The sequence below is a fragment of the Liolophura sinensis genome, chromosome 4 (assembly GCF_032854445.1).
Source record: "Liolophura sinensis isolate JHLJ2023 chromosome 4, CUHK_Ljap_v2, whole genome shotgun sequence".
Taxonomy (NCBI): Eukaryota; Metazoa; Mollusca; class Polyplacophora; order Chitonida; family Chitonidae; genus Liolophura; species Liolophura sinensis.
In genome coordinates, this window is record NC_088298.1 from 11,721,301 (window position 1) to 11,743,346 (window position 22,046).

The 22,046-nt window shown below is 39.0% G+C and overlaps 1 protein-coding gene across 1 annotated transcript; it reads left to right on the plus strand.

Annotated features, from left to right (window-relative positions):
* The first annotated feature begins 12,734 nt into the window (after positions 1 to 12,734).
* Positions 12,735 to 21,637, plus strand: LOC135464421 (WSCD family member CG9164-like). The gene is made up of 3 exons (XM_064741848.1): positions 12,735 to 12,852; positions 14,550 to 14,798; positions 21,324 to 21,637. Exons 1-3 carry the CDS (start codon positions 12,735 to 12,737, stop codon positions 21,635 to 21,637), a joined length of 681 nt encoding a protein of 226 aa, XP_064597918.1.
* Positions 21,638 to 22,046: the final 409 nt, after the last annotated feature.

The window sequence follows — 22,046 nt, forward strand, 5'->3', positions numbered from 1 at the left end:
CACCCCCACCCCCCAATTTTCAAAAAGTGTATGCATACATGTGAATGACATTGATTTCAATCGAAAGCATGCCAGCGCTAATAGGCCGGCAAGTTTACCACCAAGGCCCAGTAAAAACATGGATGTTTCTTTCCGCCGATTCTCCTCCATCGGAGTTAAATGCTTGTACTAGTCAATCTACACCAACCTTTCTCCGACATGCATAAATTTAATGTTGAATTCTGGATAAATTGTTCTTTGTTGACCCGTGATTCTCCAGGCAAAAGCTTCAACATTATTTATGATTAATGATTTGCCATCCGTAATTAACCCTCGTTTCGCAACTATTAAATCAGCAGAAGTTGTGATTTGTACAAGAAAACGAGTGGTATCGGATCTAATTTGAAGTTAAAAGATATTCTGTTAAAGATTTCGTCGGTATTCAAGGATCTTGGGATCTCATTTGATGTGAGCCTATTGTGGAATAAACACGTCGATGCTCTCGTGGCAAAGTGTTCCCAAGCAATAAAGTTAATGCACTCTGTTTCAGGAACGTCGCAGGGAGCTGACAAAACGTCCTTGAGATTGTTGTCTATTTTGTCTAGTCCACTGTTATGAAGTATTCGATTCAGGATCCGTTTCTTTACTGTAGAATGTAGCAGGTGATGGTAGATTTTTATTGTGACTTGCAACCGTGTAATGCTTTTAATCAACTAGTAAATCGCAAGGCTGATATGCTCCTGTTTAGGATTTTTTCCGGAATATATCCATGACATGCATAGATTAAATGTAAACGTTACAGGACCATGTGACCGGCCCCAACTGAAAATTCCACTTCGGATGAGTCCCTTTCCAACCGCACTTGAAAAAACTTTACAATTTCCAAATTTTCCCCTCATCACTTTGCTGACTGACATTAGCTACAATATAGTGTGTAGGACTGGTTATTTCTGTGTTAAATTTTCAGCTAAAAGTAATGTGCCTATGGATAGCCCAGAAGATGTCAAATCTTTGGGCTAAGCGTATTTGAATTACCGAGCAAATTTTTTTCTTCCATGTCAAAGTAAAACACATTGCCTATATGTACTAATGTGCCACAGCTTTTGCATAGAGGAACCATAAGGCATTTAGGCCTAATATCGTCGGATCTAAAAGATATAATTTAAAACTGGGCCACTGGTTAGTGAACCAAGTGATGCGGAAAAAAGCAAGGCAACGGCACGTGGAAAATCTGGACAAAAGTTTTCCTGGTCTTCAGGGAGTACGAACCGTTACTGGGGATGACGTTTCACATCGTCGATGGTTTAAAAATCGCTACATCTAAAACTATTGCTTTGACACGAAAGTGGATTACACCGTTCAATTTCGCCAGATGAGCGAAAAAGTGCATTTTCAAAAAAATATACAATATTTCTATTTGCCTTATCACTTCGCTGATTGACTTAAGGTACAACGAGGCGCAGTGCCTTTAGTTGCATAAGAACGCAAGTGGTCGTTTCTATGTTAAACATTCCTCAAAAAGTAATTTGCCGTTCGGTAGCCCAGAACATGTTAAATCTTTGAGCCCAGCCCAAAGGTGCCAAACGATACGGAATAAGGGCCAACAATAGGCAGGGGTTGAAAAACTGCGAATTTGTTTTGTTTCCTAGGAACAAGGGTACGTCATCATGACATCATTCATGTTTGACGATGCGGTTTGCACCTTTGGATTTCTCGTCACAAATTACGTCGGATCAATGCCTTTGCAACAGCAATTGAACAATTTTACCATTTTCGAATTTTTGCCTGCATCAATTTGTTGACTGACGTCAGCTAAAATGTAATGTGTACCAACGCCACTGGTTATTTCTATATTAAACTTTCGGCTGTAAGTAATGTGCCGATGGGTAACTCAGAAGATGTCAAATCTTTTGGCTAAGCCCATTTGACTGACTCAGCAATTGTCTTACTTCCAAGTGTGACAGGTCAGGTAATATTTTTGGGATTGTAGGCTATGTACATGTAAACAGCATTATGTCAATGCAGGGGAGAGCACTTAGTAAATGGTGCTCTACAGTTCTCAAGCTGTCTCCCCTTTTATCGTGTTTCTGTATTGGAGTTTTGGGGATCTTTTGTTTTGGAGATAGTTTTCTCTGAGCCGAAACATCTAGCATCCGTCTGGAAAGTTGCATATTCAGGTAACAGAAATTTCTGGTATTTTTACATGGAAATGTCTTTTATGTCTAGAACTTTCATAACAGTTTGTTCATTGATTATGTAATAATTAGTGTGGACAGTTAAGGCGAAGGAAGTTTGTATGTTTTTTTTTTCGTGTAGATCAAACATTGCAAACGATATGTTAGAAATTAGGAACTTATCTGTATTGCTCGCATAAATAAGCAGGCTTTGGAATGTGACAAGTTAACACACGTGATAGGCCTTTAAGTGAGGTATGGTTATGTACAGGTTACCAATTTCAGGTAGATGATAACTCATTTACAAAAAAAGGTTACCACGCGTTGTCGTCCGTGCAGCCAAATAGGAAAACAAAATTTTATTGCCAGTAGCTGATCACAATCAAAAACCTGTACATCATATTTTGTATTCCGTATTATAATTCACCGCTGTGTGCTCTCTGTCTAGATGTGAAATCCCACAAAAAATTGAAACAATTTCTCCCTCTTTTATTTTGGTAACATGCATGGCTTGGTTGTTTTACTTCAACTTTCACTGACAATGCATAAAACTAAAAATATGCTGTTTGTAGTTTTCGTATGAGTTAGATAAGTAGGCTTATTCTTTGACCAAAACAAAGTAAACGTGTTCATTAGTTCATAATGATATGAATTCACTATTTAACATCAATGCTATTTTTAAGGAAATGTTTGTGTCAGCGTTGTTGTATAATTATAGCCTCTTAATTTACTATCCTCACCTATGAAACCAATTAACTTGTTGCTTGGTGGTCACAGTGACTGCTAGAACTACGATAGTACAGAGCACCTCGCCGTCTACAGCCATTTTAAAGTGTAGCGTGACCTACTTCAGGGTTTGAAATGCAATTGAGCTTTGGCATTGAAATCCTCGAGAGAGCTATTATATTTTGATTGTCGGCTGAAAGAACAACTTTGACCTCCTTAATTCAATCCAGAACGGCAGAGGACTTCACTGAAATTAGGCTCATATCGAGTTGAAGTTCGCAGATCAATGCGAGGTGATTTGTTTAAGAGGCATCAAAGGACTGAATCATAAAATACAATGAATGTTAGAATTTTAAATTAGCACACTGAGTCTATCTAGATGGACTAGTAGTGACCCTGACTGATGTGCCTCAATACTTCACTTTTGTGAATATAATTCACGCCAAGCACGTAATTTATCACCGCATGTTGTGACTGTTCCGAGATTCTTCCAAACTTCGCTTCATGGCAGATGTCGGCGATGCACTGAAGAGTCGTTAATTTATTCTTCTCGTTCATAAATATTTCATAAATATTTTTGAATCGTTGGTAATATCTGTTAGTGACATATTCAAGTCTTTGTCACGCTGATTGTCGCCATCTTAACAAGTAAAACGTGAATGTTGCCATGGTAATAAGGGGAACTCTTCTGTCTTTGGAGGTGGTTTCAATCAGTGCCCGTTATACGAGAATGTACGAAATTCGTAGATGTCGTCGTTTAACAGATTTTTAAAATATATTTATTTATTTTTATGGAGAACGGGGAATCCTTCTCGACATTTAGCATGAAGGCGACCGATGCGTAACCACTACGAGCGTTGGCCGATTATTTTAAGGCCTATGTTATATCATTGCTATCATACTTATTTGGAATTTATTCATTTTAAGGGTGTGTATGCGCCATACACAGCGCACGAGAGCTGTATTCCGTTTGGACGGACACATGGTGTGGTCAGCTGAGCTGAAACATGTGGTGAAAAGTCTGATGTCGTACGATTCGATGTACCATAGTACAGGTTTGTACATGTTTTTGTTATAAACTGTGCATATACAGGCTTATAGTTCAGACAGTTCATGTTGTTACAGGTGTTGTTGAATGTGACTGACATTGGGTACTGTATAATGTCATGAGAGAGAATAGATTATTCATAATCTATTATGGGTAATTGCATATAATAGTACATATATGCTGTGTTGCGGATAGTAATTTGGCGTATGCAGGGTAATGGTGACCAGAGGCATGTGTAAAACTTGTATACTAAGTTTAGTGATGTTACGATTGTCTCTATGCTGTGAGAAATGTATAGACATGTAAGTTATGCATGATAATATCAAGGTAATTCACACATGTAGCATAAGAGCACAGTAGGTTGTATGGTTGATACATGTTCAAAGTTGGATTAAGTACCTGTCATAACATTATAATGGTATGTGCGACACAATAGTTGGAGGATAGTTGTAGTTCCTTAATCTTTGATACTGTTAATGGTTACTACGGTTACTAAGCAAAATTGTTGCCACATGTTTGAGTTTTGATATTTTTTTCTAGTTGGTTGGGTTTGTACTGAGGAAGCTTATGCAGCTTATCTTATCTTGTCAGGACATGACCATTAAAGTATGGAGCATGTGATAGGAGCTGTTATTAAGCAGATAAAATTGTTCTAGTCAGCTAAGGGATTTTGACTAGTAAGGATAGGGTACTATGTGTGGTTTTAAAGACCTGCATTAATCCTAGTATTGTACTATATGCGTTCATGGCCAAGATATCAGAGTTGCTAATGGTCACAGTTTGTGTAGGAGGTATTAATAGCCATTGCTATATTGTATTAAAATCAAAATAGGAATGCCATTTTCGGCATGCTATACATGTGGAAGGGCTTATTGCAACAACATCATATGAATGCTGAATACTATGTGTACATGTAAGCTAATTGACTGTATTTCTTTGTATGTTACAGTGCTCTTCCCTGGTTATTTTTGGACATTGGAATAAACTTTGAACTTGCAATGCAGTGTTTGAGGATCAGTTGTTCTTAGCAAATGCTAATTCCGGGCTCCGCCCCCCTCCCGTCGTTACACAAGTCAAAAACAAACCCAGAGCCTTTATGTACATGTACCAGCATACCACAGCATTTGTATATAGGAGACATAAGTTAGTTGATGCCGTCCGTTCTCAAAAAAAACAAAAAACAATTTAACACTGACCCTTATAAATAAGATGCCAAACGATGATGAATAAGGCCAGCAATCGGCAGGTGTCGAAAAAATTGCAAATTTCTCTTGTTTCCAAGGAGTGAGGGTCGCCATTATGACGTCAACCATGTTTTAGTTGACGCTGCAGTTAAAAGTATTGGCCGGAGAGCAATGCAGTTTGCACCATTCTGCGACTAATCAAACGTGTGAAAACGGATCGTCTACACCAGCTAGACCTACCCTGTCTCTTCTGAGAGTCAAAGAAACCTGTCTCTTCCACGTATCCCCAACGGTTCATAAACCACAACAGGTAGATGATCTACATATCTATAAGCTAAGTGACGTGTGGAGAGCGTTTCAGGCTGCGTGGCCTCTAAGTCGCTGATACTAGCCTTATGATTGAGGTTTATACCACCACCTAATATGCCTAATTGCATGCTAAAACATCACGGAAAGTTTGGACGAAGACAGAGGTTGGACCCGACTCATATATGAAACATCTCGATGAAGAAACTTGTATCTAAATGTACCAGGTATATCCCGCTATTAACAAATAACTTTCTGAGTTTATCGTGAAACGGCCTATGTACCAGATTCGGCACAATTAACCAATTAAGAGTCCACCTCTTAACAGCATTCTACCGTTTACCTGCGATGTGACGTCACTTAATACCAATTTGTCATTCAATGAAATATTGGTTGAAATAAAAAATTAATGGTAAAACTACAGCTGAATTAGCTGAATCATCAGGATATGCATTGTTCGCAAAGATCGCCACTTCGGTACCTTACAATGAAAACTTTATCCTTGCTATGTGCAAAACAACCTTGTTTGTTATGAAATTTCACAGTGGCTTTAAAAATGAGAATAAATCTCCCACTTATAACACGCTTTCATCTAAAGGTTTCCACAAAGTTGTAAGTACATCCGCATGGAACACTTCCAACAAGCATATTATCTTGCGTTTGGGAAAAGTTGTAAATACAACGCCCATATAAATGTATTATAGAATGAAAGTTAAAACTCTTCTGTTTGCCGCCACTCTCTGTTTTTTTTTTTACTGTTATTCATTGCCTATAATACAGTATAAAGTAGGTCTATGTATGTTTGGGGTTTTACATCGTACAATAGTCCCAAATGTATACGCTGCTTACTGGTAGGGTCCAACTTGCACCTAAATGAAGGTGATTGATACCAAAAGTCTGGATCTGTATCAGATTGAATTCTATTCTGTCAAAACAAAACATTTAATATTCCAAATTCTGTCATGCATGTTTATCACGGATTTCATCCACTATACCTCTCCATTTTCTGGTAATTGACTCCATTGTCACACCTTGTTTAGCGGTGAATAAGCGTGTAATTTCCAAGAGTTCGCCTTACTTCGTAGTCATTACAAACCCACATATGCAGCTTATATATAAGCTTTAGACTCTCGAACATCATGCCTGTGATATACCACTGTTAAAACCTTGAATTTTTTCACATACAAAAAACCACACACAGATTTCCACACCAAACCACACCCTTTCATTTAATACTAAACCTCATGATTATTAGTTCGACACAAATGCTCAAACATGCGATACCTTTATTGGCAATAGAGGGCTTTATTCTTTGTAAAAGGTGGCTACAGTTATACATATACAGTGCCTACAGCATGTACAAAATAGCACTGCCTGTCCCAAAGACCACAAAAGTTCCCATTTAGCAATAAGAAAACTTTATAATTTCAGACTCGAAGGGCTGTACAATGTATGCCTGCCTGCAACCTAATCGCTGCTCCTAACCCTAGTTCACTGACGCATGCATTTCCCACTAAATTTAACCACTGACCCGATTTTAGTGTCGACGTACACAGTATGTAAAGACACCTGACAGGAAGAAAGGCCTGAGCGTGTCTTACCCTGAGTCCCGCTTGTGCGACTTAATAACGTGACCTGTCTTGTGATGTTGGGTGTTGTCTATATTTAATATTCATTGCGTGTATTTTATGTCCACTTCTGTATATCGGCTGGGTGGGTATGCCCAAATGTGCACTAGACAGATGAACTAGTTAGATACAGAGTTGCCCGATCTCAGTGTTTTCAGTCAGCCAGCGAGTTTCCTGTAAGTTTCGTCATTATACTTACATGATTGTGTATTGGATATACCTCATCAGCTGGCCACGGGTTGCGTACAAACTACTGTGTTTTTCCCAACTGATTCTACTATAACCCATGTACTACTACTGCCAATAACTTTATATTAGAGCGTGTGCGTGCTTAGGTTTTTTTCAGATTAGTAGGAGTAGGCTTCACACAAGCAGAGAGGAAAAGTTGATTAATGTCACAGTATTTTCTACAGGTGTTCAGTTCAAGTTATAATCCATTTGTTGCATAGAAGCGTATCGCATCCAACATGTAATATATTATGAATTAAATTTGTCTCAAGTTTGCACGAAAAAGCAAAACATGCATAAATGATGTAAAGTATATTTGGCATTATAGGCTCATATGGGGCGACTAGGATTTGTCATGACAACTCTTTTTAAGGAACACTTGTGCCTTCAGTTTTATAAGAGCTATACAGAAAAAAATACATATTTTCAACCTGTTTGATGTGTGACCCGAATACACGTGTTTTCAGTAAAAATGTTTTTAATAGCAACAATTCTGCAAGTCATGATTCGTCAGTCTCGAACGTGCCTTTGTTTTAAATGCTTGATGAATTTGTCTCAAATGTTACTATAACTCTGAAAACAAGTCGGGGACATTGTATTTTATCTGTGGTGGAAATTCATTCAAGAATACTCTAAATAAACCAGTTCACTATCGTAAACTTACAGACAGAAGTTTTATGTATTATTCAGATCTCAGATTAGAACTATTTGTTTAATTTTGCTTCTTAGCCATCCTTATACATTCAAAATGCATGTAGTCAAATAATAAATGTGTGAAGCTGGAATGCCAGCTTGACACTGTAAGGACAACCGAGCACAACAGAGCTTACACGACCGTCACGTTCCGTACAAGTTCCTCCATTCGATGGCGTTCGACTTTGCTTTACCGCTGAAACGATCCGTGTGCTCAGTCTGCGGTTCTTTCTGGTTCGCTGAAGGGGAAATGCCTTGCGGTTTTAGTGATATATAAACTGTGGGTAACGAATTCCCCACTGTAGTTTGCTGGGTCCAGTTCTATAGATAAGGTCGATTAAGACGAATACTCAGCACGATCAGTGTGCCATTGAAATAGTTTTGTGTATTGGTAGACAGGTTCTTCTCTAAATATATATTTACGTATGTATAAAAGTATTTCCTCGCACGTATGCACAGACTGGACATGTATCAAACACCCAGACCCTAACCACACTCACCACACGCAACAGGGCTGGTGCAGTCGCCTAAGTGTGCTTTACATTTCTTTATTCTCTTGTCTGGACAGAGCTTACTTCACGGGCCAAGTGAGACTGGTTGACATAAACAGTTCTTTCCAGCACGTTGTCTAGCGCTGTACCGTCGGCCTTAATTTTACACACTGTTTAATGTTAGGGCCAAGCATATATCTCATTTACGTTGTCCAGCCTTCGTACCGAGAGTCTACATAAACATCCGATATACAAAAGTGAGTTGTACTATGTCAAAAGACAATACGCAGTTTCCCCAATTGTAGCATGCATGTTTATACTGGATTGTATGTAATTTCATCTATACTGAAAATCCATTTGTGGTAACTATCTCCACTGTCACATCGTGATGAACAGAAAATCAGCCTAAAAGCAAAGCAAGCCCCATACCTCTCCGATGACCTTAACTAACCAACAACGCGCTCAGTTCCGTCACAGTAACTCACACCGTTATTATATCGTTTTGTAGTATTAAACCAATCTCGCACATTGGCCTTACAACACGCAGCAAGACTTAAAAATAACATATGGCAAGATTGGAATTTACAGACAAAAAAGCATTCTACTCTACTATACAGGTCAAACTTGCACAATTAGTCATGTTCTTGCGGACTTGCATAGAATTTCAAATAAAAGTGTTTACTCGCTCAACAAAAAACTCTGCATGGGCATGTAACCTTCAAAAGTATTCAAACTCTATATGCCACTGTTACATGGTTTACACGTGACTTCTTCATTGTTTTGTTGAACTTTCATACCACCATGCATCAGTCTGGAACAGTTTATATTGCTGTTTGAAAAACCACTCGTCTTATTTGAAATCTATTTAAAAACTTCCTTGCTTGGCGTTCAGCGTGAAGGGGATAGTGCAACGACTGGTTGACCCTTATCAGTATAATGACTCAGGCGTCTTACTTGCCTTCGGTAAGTCGTTTCAGTGAAGCAACACTGGATAAAAGAGCGTGGAAATCCGTCCTGCAACAAGGAGGCACATTACTTACACTCTAAGGATTCTTTCGTCGTCATATGACAGAAAAATTGTTGAGTACGACGTTAAACCCCAAGCACTCACTCACTCACTCCTATAGGGCCCGATTCATACCCGAACCGCTTATTTCGACAGTATTCACCACAGACTGTATCTTTTTTGAAAAGCACTTAAATTTATGCCTGCAAAAACAATTGCTCGATTTGCTCCTGTAACAGTTAACGGTCTTTTTTTTTCTATTTGCACAGTTAGCGTTAAAATTTTATACAGCTCATCCGGTTACCATTTGTTTGCCTACGTAAGTGATTTCCTTCCTGTATTAGAACTGTGTACTATCGTTATCTAGATTATTTTTTTCCAAAGTGTCTGTTAGTATTCTAAATGTACGCTAAAGCATAAGGCGCTTAAGGCCTCGGGGGGTGGGGGGGGGGGGTGGTATTTTTGACACAAGCGGCGCCTCCATGGCTCAGTTGGTTAGCGGGCTAGCGCAGCGTAATGACCCAGGAGCCTCTCACCAATGGGGTCGCTGTGAGTTCAAGTCCAGCTCATGCTGGATTCCTCTCCGGCCGTAATTGAAAAGGTCTTCAAGCAACCTGCGGATGGTCGTGGGTTTCCCCCGGGGTCTGCCGGTTTCCCGCACCATAATGCTGGCCGCCGTCGTATAAGTGAAACATTCTTGAGTACGGCGTAAAACACCAATCAAATAAATAATAAATTGACACACGCTAAAACAATTGTAATGCTAAAATTCTCTGTTACAACGCACTACCGTTTTTATCAATACGATTCCTTCTCAGCAATTCTTTCTCCTAATTTTACGTTGGTTAGTGTGTTCGTTAAGAGTTTGTACATAACCGAATTTGTGTTGGTTATCATAACGTAAAAAGACTAGGCAGTTTTATTGGTTAAGCTGTCCTACGGCGCATTGGTAGATATGGTAGTCATCGCGGCCTACTTAATGCTTAATGAGTACACAGCCTAATTGAAAACTGACTAGGCAGGACTCTGAACTTCATTTTAATGTGTTGGCCGCTCACGATTCGCCAACTATTTTCTTCTTACCTACCGTTATGAAACAGGAGACCTCGAATAGGAGTCATCATATCAATTTAATTGATGGACTGCACGTCCAGGATAACGCGCTCCTAATTGCATATGATATAACTTCGCTTTACACCTATTTCTCTATCTCAGATATACTGAGTGCAGTTGAAGCCGACCTGTCCCTAAAACCTATACATGAAGCCGATATCAATCGCCTCTCTGATTAGTCACTCTTGGAAATTGCTGACCTTATTCTAAACTAGTTTAACTTTAAGGACAAACACTACAAGCAGTTAGTGGGTGCGCCCCAGGGTGCAGGCTCCTCCCCTGAACTGTGTGACATTGCCATTGTCAGGCACATCAATCAGATCCTGATGAAATTTCCGCCTTGGTATAGCATAATCTTTCACAAACGATTCAGAGATGATTGACGTATTACTATAAAATCTAACAGACTTAGATTTTCTGTTTTCTTCCCACAGTTCTGAGAGTTCAAATTTAGAAATGAACTTTCTGGACATCTCTATCTTCAAGAGAGAAAGATTCAAGCGGGATTCGATCCTTGATCTGAAATGCCATTCAAAGCCCATCGAAACGTACCAATATCTACACAGGGGGTCGGCTCACCATCCGTCCTGCTTTAAATCTTTTATCAGCGGTAAAATCACCAGGTACTGAACCCCCACCCCACCACCACCCCCCACCCCCAACAAAACAAGGTCTTATCTCAACAAAATTATTGTCCCACAGATGCCGTTGACTGCTAATTGCCATTATTTTCCAAGGACCAATACGAGCATGAAAATCAATAAATTCTCTTTCTAAGGCTGTGGTTCTCACCGATAAGCCATGCCCAACACAGTTTAAGACAACTTAATACAATGTTCACTAAGTAATAGAGAGCGTTCAAACCTGCCAACACCATGCAAATTGTGTTCACGACACGACGTGAAGCCTTCAGCTACATATACAAAGATGCATAAGTATCTGGTTGAAGACCACAACCACAGCCCTTTTCAGGGCTTCAAACGACCTTTCTAAAGGACAGCCATATCTGAGCAGTTTCTGGTATTTTATTTTTTGCTGTCTGCTATTAATTTATTTGATTAGTGTTTTGCGACGGCGGCCAGCATTATGGTGGCGGGAAACCGGGCAGACCCCGGGGAAACCCACGACCATCCGAAGGTTGCTCGCACACCTTCCCACATACGGCCGGAGAGGAAGCCAGCATGAGCTGGACTTGAACTCACAGCGACCGCATTGGTGAGTGGCTCCTGGGTCATTACGCTGCGCTAGCGCGCTAACCACCTGAGCCACGGAGGCCCCGTCTGCTATTAAAATGATATTAAAACATTTTCTGCAATTTTAACATATTATTCTGTCAAACATAACACATGTATTCTATTAATTCAACATACAGATTCTATTAGGCTAACAGGATGTTCTGTTGAATATGTCAGAATATTGCGTAATAATAACAATACGTTCTAGCATCACTCAGAAAACAGATTCATTTTGAGCGTATATGATAATCGTAAACTCGCAATGGCTACTTTCAGATAATATTTATTTATTTATTTGATTGGTGTTTTACGCCGTACTCAAGAATATTTCACTTGTACGACGGCGGCCAGCATTATGGTGGGAGGAAACCGGGCGGAGCCCAGGGGAAACCAACGACCATCTTTCAGATTATATCCCCGGACTTATGCATCTGAATAGGTAGCATCAGGGTATCATACAGATAAAATTAGAGCTCGAAGAATAGGTGCGGTGAGCTGTGGCTCAGACGTCATTTTTGCTCCCAGGATACGCTATGCCCTACTTTCCCTATTGACACTCATATGAAGCCAGTTCTGTCTAATATGAAAATGGCTTTATGTTTGGGACACCACGAGCTCCACAGGTCGATAGGTTCGACTTCAATATTATTGAAAGGAAAATGCAGTTAGAACCTAAGCTGTCCCTTAAACTTAAGCCAGCGACTTGCACAGATAAGACAAACTGGATGGTTGATGTATCAGAGCGTCATAGCGTAGTGATTAATGGGAGCTAAAGCTGAGAATAGCGCATTATTTAGGCTATAATGAGGCCTGTACTTTCACACGTTTGGCGCTCAAAACTTACCAAAACTTGTTTAGTATTCTTCCCTTTTCTCATCAGCGCGTTTCTCTTGTATGGGTTGGATGTTGTTGCTGTGTTTTGTATGAGGTGTTCTCCAGTGGAGGTAAAGCTGTCACCAAATCCGTTACCGCTGACAGCTTTGGTTAGCTTTCCCGGATCGGGTAATACATGGGTGCGCCATATTGTTCAACAAGCAACAGGTGAGTTTAGGGGCTACAAATAAGGCCCGTTTAACCAGTACAAAGTACATCTACTTTTATAAATGCAAATATGTGACAACGCTATATTTGTTTTTTGTTTTTGTTGTTGATTTACACTGTGCTCAAGAATATTTTGTTTATACGACGCCGGGACACGTGATGGTGGGAGGAAACCGGTTAAAGACCCGAAGGAATCCGTGAACCATCCGCAGGTTGCTGACATACCCCAACACAACATAACTTATTAAACTGCAATGATGTAATTTTACTCAGGTCCAGATTAGGTCTTTGCTGTGGGATACATAAGCTTGAACACCAAGCCTAGAAATGGCCGCTGGCTCAATGAACCACATACAGTTAGTTGTCACACCAAATCCGTTACCGCTGACAGCTTTGGTTAGCTTTCCCGGATCGGGTAATACATGGGTGCGCCATATTGTTCAACAAGCAACAGGTGAGTTTAGGGGCTACAAATAAGGCCCGTTTAACCAGTACAAAGTACATCTACTTTTATAAATGCAAATATGTGACAACGCTATATTTGTTTTTTGTTTTTGTTGTTGATTTACACTGTGCTCAAGAATATTTTGTTTATACGACGCCGGGACACGTGATGGTGGGAGGAAACCGGTTAAAGACCCGAAGGAATCCGTGAACATCCACAGGTTGCTGACATACCCCAACACAACATAACTTATTAAACTGCAATGATGTAATTTTACTCAGGTCCAGATTAGGTCTTTGCTGTGGGATACATAAGCTTGAACACCAAGCCTAGAAATGGCCGCTGGCTCAATGAACCCACATACAGTTAGTTGTCACACTCAAGCAGCGAGTGATAATCGAGCATGATACTGCATTTATTGCCCGGCGGAGACACAAAACGTGCTTCCTCTCGATAGGCTTTATTCCTACAAGCAAATGATAATTAGCTCCAGCTAATCTAGTTCTAACCTTCTTCGGTGCGCTCCTCCAGGCTTTGGTCGGTTTCGACTCAACCTAGTGCTGTCTGCGTCGTATAAATATTTCTTGACTATGGCGAAAGAGAAATTCGGCGCGCGCTTGAAAATATTGTGGTATTCAGAAAAATGCGTATGCCTATCCTGGACATATTGTCTTTGTATGCAATCTGATTTCAGGTTTGTAATATATTTTATTAACATCTTGACAGTAAGTTAAATTCTGCACAATTGAACTGAAACCTGAATTGTGTCATATCTCAGAAAATTGGTAATCTTAATACCTTGCCTGTTCATCCTCATGATCCTCAAGTATTGGCCTCTAAATAACAGTCAACTAACTTTCGTGATTATCATTGCTTTGTGTTGAATTTAACACCAGATTGTGAACTTGTAGTTTCGGCACAAACGACTGGTTATATTTGGATACATGTGGTTAATGCATGTGCAGCAAACAGTATGTTTTATACGGCTTGGATCAAAGCTGATTTGAGAATTAGCTCGTGCAATGAATGCATTCAACTTGTTCTGACAAAGTACGTTTTACGCCAATGTTCACGGCTTTTTTGTGGTCTCAAATTTTATTGTCCATGAATTTTGCAACATTCCTTCACCGGTGGGGAAGTGGTAAATGAAGAAAGCCATGCAAATCTACAGAACCCAAAACCGACATTTAACCATAGATTTATACACACAATCTATTCATTTTGATGTTGTTTTTTTCTTGTCTGACCACAGGTATTGGAACTGGAAGCGTGTATTGTGACAAATTTCTACGGGATCATGGATTTCCCTTTGAATGTATCAAAAACGGCTCTGTAGTTTTGATAAAAACACATGAAGAAAAGATTTCCGAACCAAACCTTCGATTTTCCCGTATAGTTCTCCTACTTCGAAACCCATTTGATGCAATTCGGGCGGAATTCAATCGACGTTTTTCTAAGGAAAATCACACAGGATTCGCATCCGAAACCAGTGTTAAGAAAGGTAAGAAGAAGATCGGATCTTTACACATGATAAAAGGATAAAATTGGATTTATGAAGTGCTAGTCTTAAATTGGAAGTTTTATATTCACAATTTAAAAGGAAGTAAATCATCAAAATCTTACAAATCCTTTTATTTGAAGCACACATGTAAACAGTAAAGCGAGGTATCCAGATCACAATTCAGGCCACAACCCGTAACACATTATCCAACGTCAAATTCCCCAAGACCAGTTTCATTAATGGACAAGGCAGCATCTGGCTAAAACATATTTCAGCCGAAAGCAGGATACTCCATCTTAAGAATTCTATCCAAACAAACACATTGCCATCAAATTACGCGGCCAAAGCTGTGGCCTAACCTTTACTCATTCACTCCATGAAGAAGCACATGATAACACAAAACTACTGCATTTTGAGAACGTTTACAACGATTAAGTTGCGTGTAGCCAAAGGGCCCGTTCACAAATGTTGTAGGGCAGGTCTGTATTATTTACGGACCGCCACAGATGTACAATCAGTTGATTTACAAACCGTGTAATGTTCAACGACGGTGTCAAAATTATATCAGACAGTAAAATACCGTCTCGAACCAAACCACATTCATCTCCCCAAATACATTTTGCCATTCATGTTAGCGTTTATTTATTTATTTATTTATTTATTTGATTGGTTAGCAGTTTCTTAATAACAAATATTACAGTTTGGGATGATGAGAAGACGGCATGTCACCGGACAACGCTTAAAAAATAAATCTTACGATATAATTCTTTTTTCTCTGAGTTACAACTGAAGATTTTAAATTTTTATCCGTCGTCTTTCTCGCACACAAGTTATGTATTTCTGTTTTCTTTTATAAAAATTATTTGAAAACGCCGTGTCCAAGCCGAAGTGCTACCCCTGACGTACGCGATAACTAGATCAGCACTACTTTCGACGTCACCCGCTACAAAACTGACGCATAACATCCATAAAATAGAATGCCCAGTTCAGCCTCAGTGGTGCTTAGATTTATTTCCATTTATTTGTTTCAGAATTGAGCATGATTCTAGTTGTACAACAATCCCATTGTGCTTTTGTAAACATTTACGACCTGAACCAGGAATACCCCGGTCATGCATCTGCAGCTAGGCTAGGCTAGGCTATTTAATCAGGGCCGCTTGAGTTCCATAGTAAGACATAGTAGTCCTACTCTATCAACAGGCCAAGCAGTGAAAGAAGTATTCTTCCAGTATGTTCAATTTCCGAGAAAACTATCTTTATCACCTTGGCCTTCACCACCGAATTCCACAACTTTTAACTACCGTAGGCTTAGATTATTATACGGAAATTAACTTCGACATTACAGAGCTAGAGTGAACGTGACGTAACCTTACTCTTGATAATGGAGACGTGCTCAAGCTGTGTCAAAGCGAAGTTTCGCTAAACTTTTGTGGAGATGTGGGGAATAGGTATGAGACAAAAACAAGGAAAATTTGTACATCGTTAAAATCCAATTGAAGTTTTAAACTGTCGTACTCACTGCATTAATGGCTGTGTTCGAAAACTTCGAGTTGACAGAATATATGGTGATGAAGGATGTGTCGGGAGAAGTTAATTGCAAACATATGTGGCTGTTATTGTGGTGTTAATCCAAGTTATGTTCCATGTTAGATTTTTAGCGTGCTAAAACAAAAAGAAATCAAAACAAAACTTATACATTCAAGATTTTATAACATATGCGTCGCTTATGGAGTTGTTAGAACTATATAAATCAATTTTTTATCTAGAATTCTCACAAAGCCATGGGACACTGTGAAAGCGGAAACAAATCGTCGTGTTCATCGTACCGTTAAGGACTTGTGACGTCAGAAGAAACAACTAATTATAGAAATAATTAGCACCTGATTGCTCAAAATGTATAACATTGACATAACGAAACTTGTTGAAATTTACGACTTGTAATAGAAAAAACAAACAATGGAAATTATTATAAATTAAAGCTTTAATATATACGGTGTTTTATCACAAGTACTTTTTTTATTCAGACTGGCCAGGTTTTTCAAGGGAAATGATTACTAACTGGACGAGAAGTATCTTAAAATGGACGAGTTTCCAAGGACCCATCCATGTGACAAAATATGAGGACTGGAAAGCAAAACTAGATCAAGAACTACCCCGGCTTCTCCAGTTTATGGACATTTCTGTATCGAAGCGTGAATTGTTGTGTGCAGTCCGGTTTTCAGAAGGATTGTTTCATAGGAAAGGCGGTGGATCTTCTTTAGAATTTGACAAAGCAAGTCGCGACATACTCAACGCAAAAATTCAGTTCATTTTTCGCAAAACAAAAATAAAGGTTTGAACTTAATGTTCTTTTTAAGTCATCTTATGAAATATGCATGTAGCTGTGAATAATGGGCAGTTGCAAAGAGGAAATCCTGTGTCGTAGGTCAACGTCTGCTTAATCGATTGTGCCAGGGGACGTGTAACGTGAAGAGTCACGCCACACTACCTGAGGTAAATTGACAAAAGGCCGTATTTACCCGTTACATGTGGCCAGTTACCAACTCTCACACTGTTTACTCTGCTCTAGTGTTATTCTCCACGTGGTAGTCTTGTATACTACATGCCTGAATATTTTAGTTTTTTTGCTTGGAGAAAACGTGAAGATACTGCATAGGATGTGTTTGTTCGATTGGAGTTGAAACAGGTGATATTTGGGTTCAGATTATAGTTAAGCCCAAATCATAACTATTCGGATATAAAACTAAAACGGTTTGGTATCAGTGGCATATGTGCGTTTAGGTTACTTGGAAGAGATATGCACAATTTCATTAGTACAAAGCACTGAATTCAACATGTTTTAAACTCATTTCACCACAAAACTACCACTCTCAGCAATAAGGTAAAGTAAAGGGCAGTTAATGGTCTATCTACTGACCAATTTTCACCTTCACAGCACCAACGGTTTCCGGCCAGATGACCTTCGAAATTGATAAAAAAAAAAAACGCACATATGCGAACTTTCATTGTAGTTTAGAGGAGACCTGTACGTTGTAGGAAAAAATAAAACTGGATTGATTTTCAGCAGGCCTAGCTACATCTAACTGCAATCTTGCTTTCAATATTCAAAAATAAAAGACCATGTGAATCTAACGACCAATAGAGTGCTTTCGCACTTCCTAACCGACATGAGCAATATTTCCAAACGTATTACATTTGTCATATTTGGTCCTTCGGGTGTGAGGAATCCATCTAGCAAATGTGAGACAATTTACACTAAATTAGCCAGTGAATATGTTGAATAATTTTGCAAAAGCAATTATTACATAGAGCAAATAACTCAACTTTTACAAATATATCCACGTATCAGTGTATTGTCGGCGTTTCTTAATTTTTGACCAAAACCTTTAAATCTTTTCTTTTCAAAAGCTAATAAACGGATAATTCTTTTATAATTTCATATCCACGTAATCTGAATTACTTTGCGGAAATCATGGTACAAATGATCCAATCTCATTAATGCTCAGGAATATGAAGATATATAGAAAAATTTATGTTTCACTTTTGATGTAACTTCTACATATTAGGACCAGTGATTAGGAATCTGTTTTTGTTCTTTTTTTAAATAACTCTTTTTGTCAATTCCCCCCCACCTTTCCAAAAAAATAAACAAATAAATTATTATTAGCTACTTGAATTTTGTGGTTTGTAAATCGAAAACTATGAGAGCTAGAATGTTGCATTAAATAGTGGTCCAACAAATGCACTGGAAGGTGCATGCCAAACGTCACACGTCACGGGCGCGCCAACGTAGCAATAAGCAACACGCGTAACGTCACGTGAGAGAGCAGCTCCTTCAGCTCCAGTTCGCCCCAAAACTAACAAATGGGTGAGCTCCATTTTGCGCCAAACTGCTCTTTTGCGCCAAAAATGACCAATGAGGCGCTTGACATCATGCGTCACATCATGCGCGAGAGCAGATCCTCAGTTCCTTGGCGCCCAAACAGGCCCATGGGTGATCACGTGGCCTTGGCGCTCAACGGACCAATGAGCGCAGCTCTTACCTCCTATGCGCCCAAACGGACAATGAGTGACCACGCCGTCTTTGCGCCTAATAATGCGTGAGTGACCAATATGCAACCACGCGGTCTTGGTATGTTGGAGTTGATCAGCTTCTTCAGCTCTTTGGAGCCCAAACTGACCCATGGTTGATTTGGGATATAATATGTATCCGCTGTCTGGGATAGGTTCATTCACTAAATACGGACACAGGTACGGCATTATTTATGGACCGCCACAGATGTACAATCAGTTGATTTACAAACCGTGTAATGTTCAACGACGGAATCACAAATTATGTCAGACAGTAAAATACCGTCTCGAATCAAACCGCATTCACCTCCCCAAATACATTTTGCCGTTCATGTTAACGTTTAGTTAGCAGTTTCTTAATAACAAATATCACAGTTTATGGTAATGAGAAGACGGCATGTCAACGCACAACTAAAAAACTAAATAAATCTTACGATATAATTCCCTTTTCTCTGAGTTACAACTGATGAATTTGAATTTTTTCTCCTTCGTCTTTCTCACACAAGGGAAGTTTTTTCTGTTTTCTTTTATAAAATACAGTAAAATTATTGAAACGCCGTGTCCAAGCCAAAGTGCTACCTCTGACGTCCGCGATAACTAGATCAGCACTACTTTCGACGCCACCCGCTACAAAACTGACGCATAAAATCCATAAAATAGAGTGCCCAGTTCAGCCTCAGTGGTGCTTAGATTTATTTTCATTTATTTGTATGAGAATTGAGCATGATTCTAGTTGTACAACAATCCCATTGTGCTTTTGAAAACATTTACGACCTGAACCAGGAATACCCCGGTCATGCATCTGCAGCTAGGCTAGGCTATTTAATCAGGGCCGCTTGGGTTCCTTCTATAAGACATAGTAGTCCTACTCTATCAACAGGTCAAACAGAGAAAGAAGTATTCTTCCAGTATGTCCAATTTCCGAGAAAACTATCTTTATCACATTGGCCTTCATCACCGAAGTCCACAACTTTTAGGCTTAGATTATTATACGGAAAATAACTTTGACTTTAGAGAGCAACGTGACGTCACCTTACTCTTGATAATGGAGACGTGCTCAAGCTGTTTCGAAGCGAATTTTCACTAAACTTTTGTGGAGATGTGTAGAATAGGTATGGAACAAAAACAATGGCAATCCTCTCAAATGTCTACATTGTTATATTCCAAATGAAGTTTTGAACTTTCGTACTCACTGCTTTAATGGCAGTGTTGGAAAACCTCCAGTTGACAGAATATATGGTGATGAAGGATGTGTCGGGAGCAGTTAATTGCATACATATATGGTTGTTATTATGGTGGTAATCCAAGTTATGTTCCATGTTAGATTTTTAGCGTGCTAAGTGATCAATGTGGTTAAATGACCCGGACGTAATTGTGTGACATTCGACAGGTCTTGCATTTCTTGATTGATACTTTGTTTACATACATAAAGCAGATGTGTCATGCTATTTCATGTTGTTTATTTTTATGGAATTGTGGTTGTTTGGAATAAATGGGCAAAGTGGTATGTAATGAACCTATAGACATCCAAGCAGACATTTGTATGCTTAACAATAATGGACGTTCCAAGTCAATAGTCGCAATGCCAAATTCCTAAAGCAACTTTCAACATAAACCACCAAAACCACCATATAAGAAATCAGGACGGTGTGTAGAGACGTAGTGAATAGATCTGAATGGTATCGGCAGGACACAGTGAATTTTCTAGGGGAGCAGGTTTATTCAGTATTCAATCGTACAACATAAAGAGTAAATTCTCGCCAATCAAGGGTAATTGTTAATGAAGAGTACGTATTATTTCAGTACAGATTTATTCATGCTTTTAATCAAGATTTATTTGTATTGACTTTTTAAAACATAGAACCTGAGCTCGATGGCTTATTTCATCATTGAGACAATAATCCATAGCTGTACTCTCAAATGGTTTTGATGTGTAGATCAAACTGTTGATTTCATGCCTTCAAGTTTACTTTACTTTGGAAAATTGAGCCATATATTAAAGTGAAATGTTGCTTTAGACAAATGTGTAACCTGTAAAAGTGGAAGTGTTTTTTTTCGATACTGTAAGAATCATTAAAAGTAAAGAAATAAGAATTAAAATCAACAAAAAGAAAAAAAAAAACAAAACCAAAAAGAAATCAAAACAAACGTAAAAGTTGGTCAAACTATATAAATCAATATTTAATCTATAATTCTTACATGGGATACGGTGAAAGCGGAAACAAATCGTCGTGTTCATCGTAGCGTTAAGGACAAAATAGGGTTCTTGTGACGTCAGAAGAAACAACTAATTATAGAAATAGTTAGCACCTGATTGCTCAAAATGCATAACACTGACATAACGAAACTTGTTGAAATTTACGACTTGTAATAGAATAAACAAACAATGGAAATTATTATAAATTAAAGCTTCAATATATAAGATGTTTTATTACAAGTACTTTTTTTATTCAGACTGGCCACGTGTTTCAAGGGAAATGATTACTACCTGGACGAGAAGTATCGTAAAATGGACGAGTTTCCAAGGACCCATCCATGTGACAAAATATGAGGACTGGAGAGCAAAACTAGATCAAGAACTACCCCGGCTTCTCCAGTTTATGGACATTTCTGTATCGAGGCGCCAATTGTTGTGTGCAGTCCGGAATTCTGAAGGATTGTTTCATAGGAAGGCCGGTGGATCTTCTTTAGAATTTGACAAAGCAAGTCGCGACATACTCAACGCAAAAATTCAGTTCATTTTTCGCAAAACAAAGATAAAGTTTTAAACTTAATGTTCTTTTTAAGTCATCTTATGAAATATGCATGTAGCTGTGAATAACGGGCAGTTGCAAATAGCAACTCCTGTGTCGTATGTCTATGTGTGCTTAATCCATTGTGCCAGGGGACGTGTAAAATGAAGAGTCACACTACACTATCTGAGGTAAATTGACAAAAGGCCGTATTTACCCGTAGCGTGTGACCAGTTCCCAACTCTCACACTGTTGGCTCTGCTCTAGTGTTATTCTCTACGTGGTAGTCTTCTATGCTACACGCCTGAATATTTTCCCTTGTTGCATGGAAGAAAACGTGAAGACATTCTTAGCCACATATTGCATAGGATGTGTTTGTTCGATTGAGGTTGAAACAGGCTGTATTTGGGTTTAGATTATAGTTAAGCCCAATCATAATTATTAG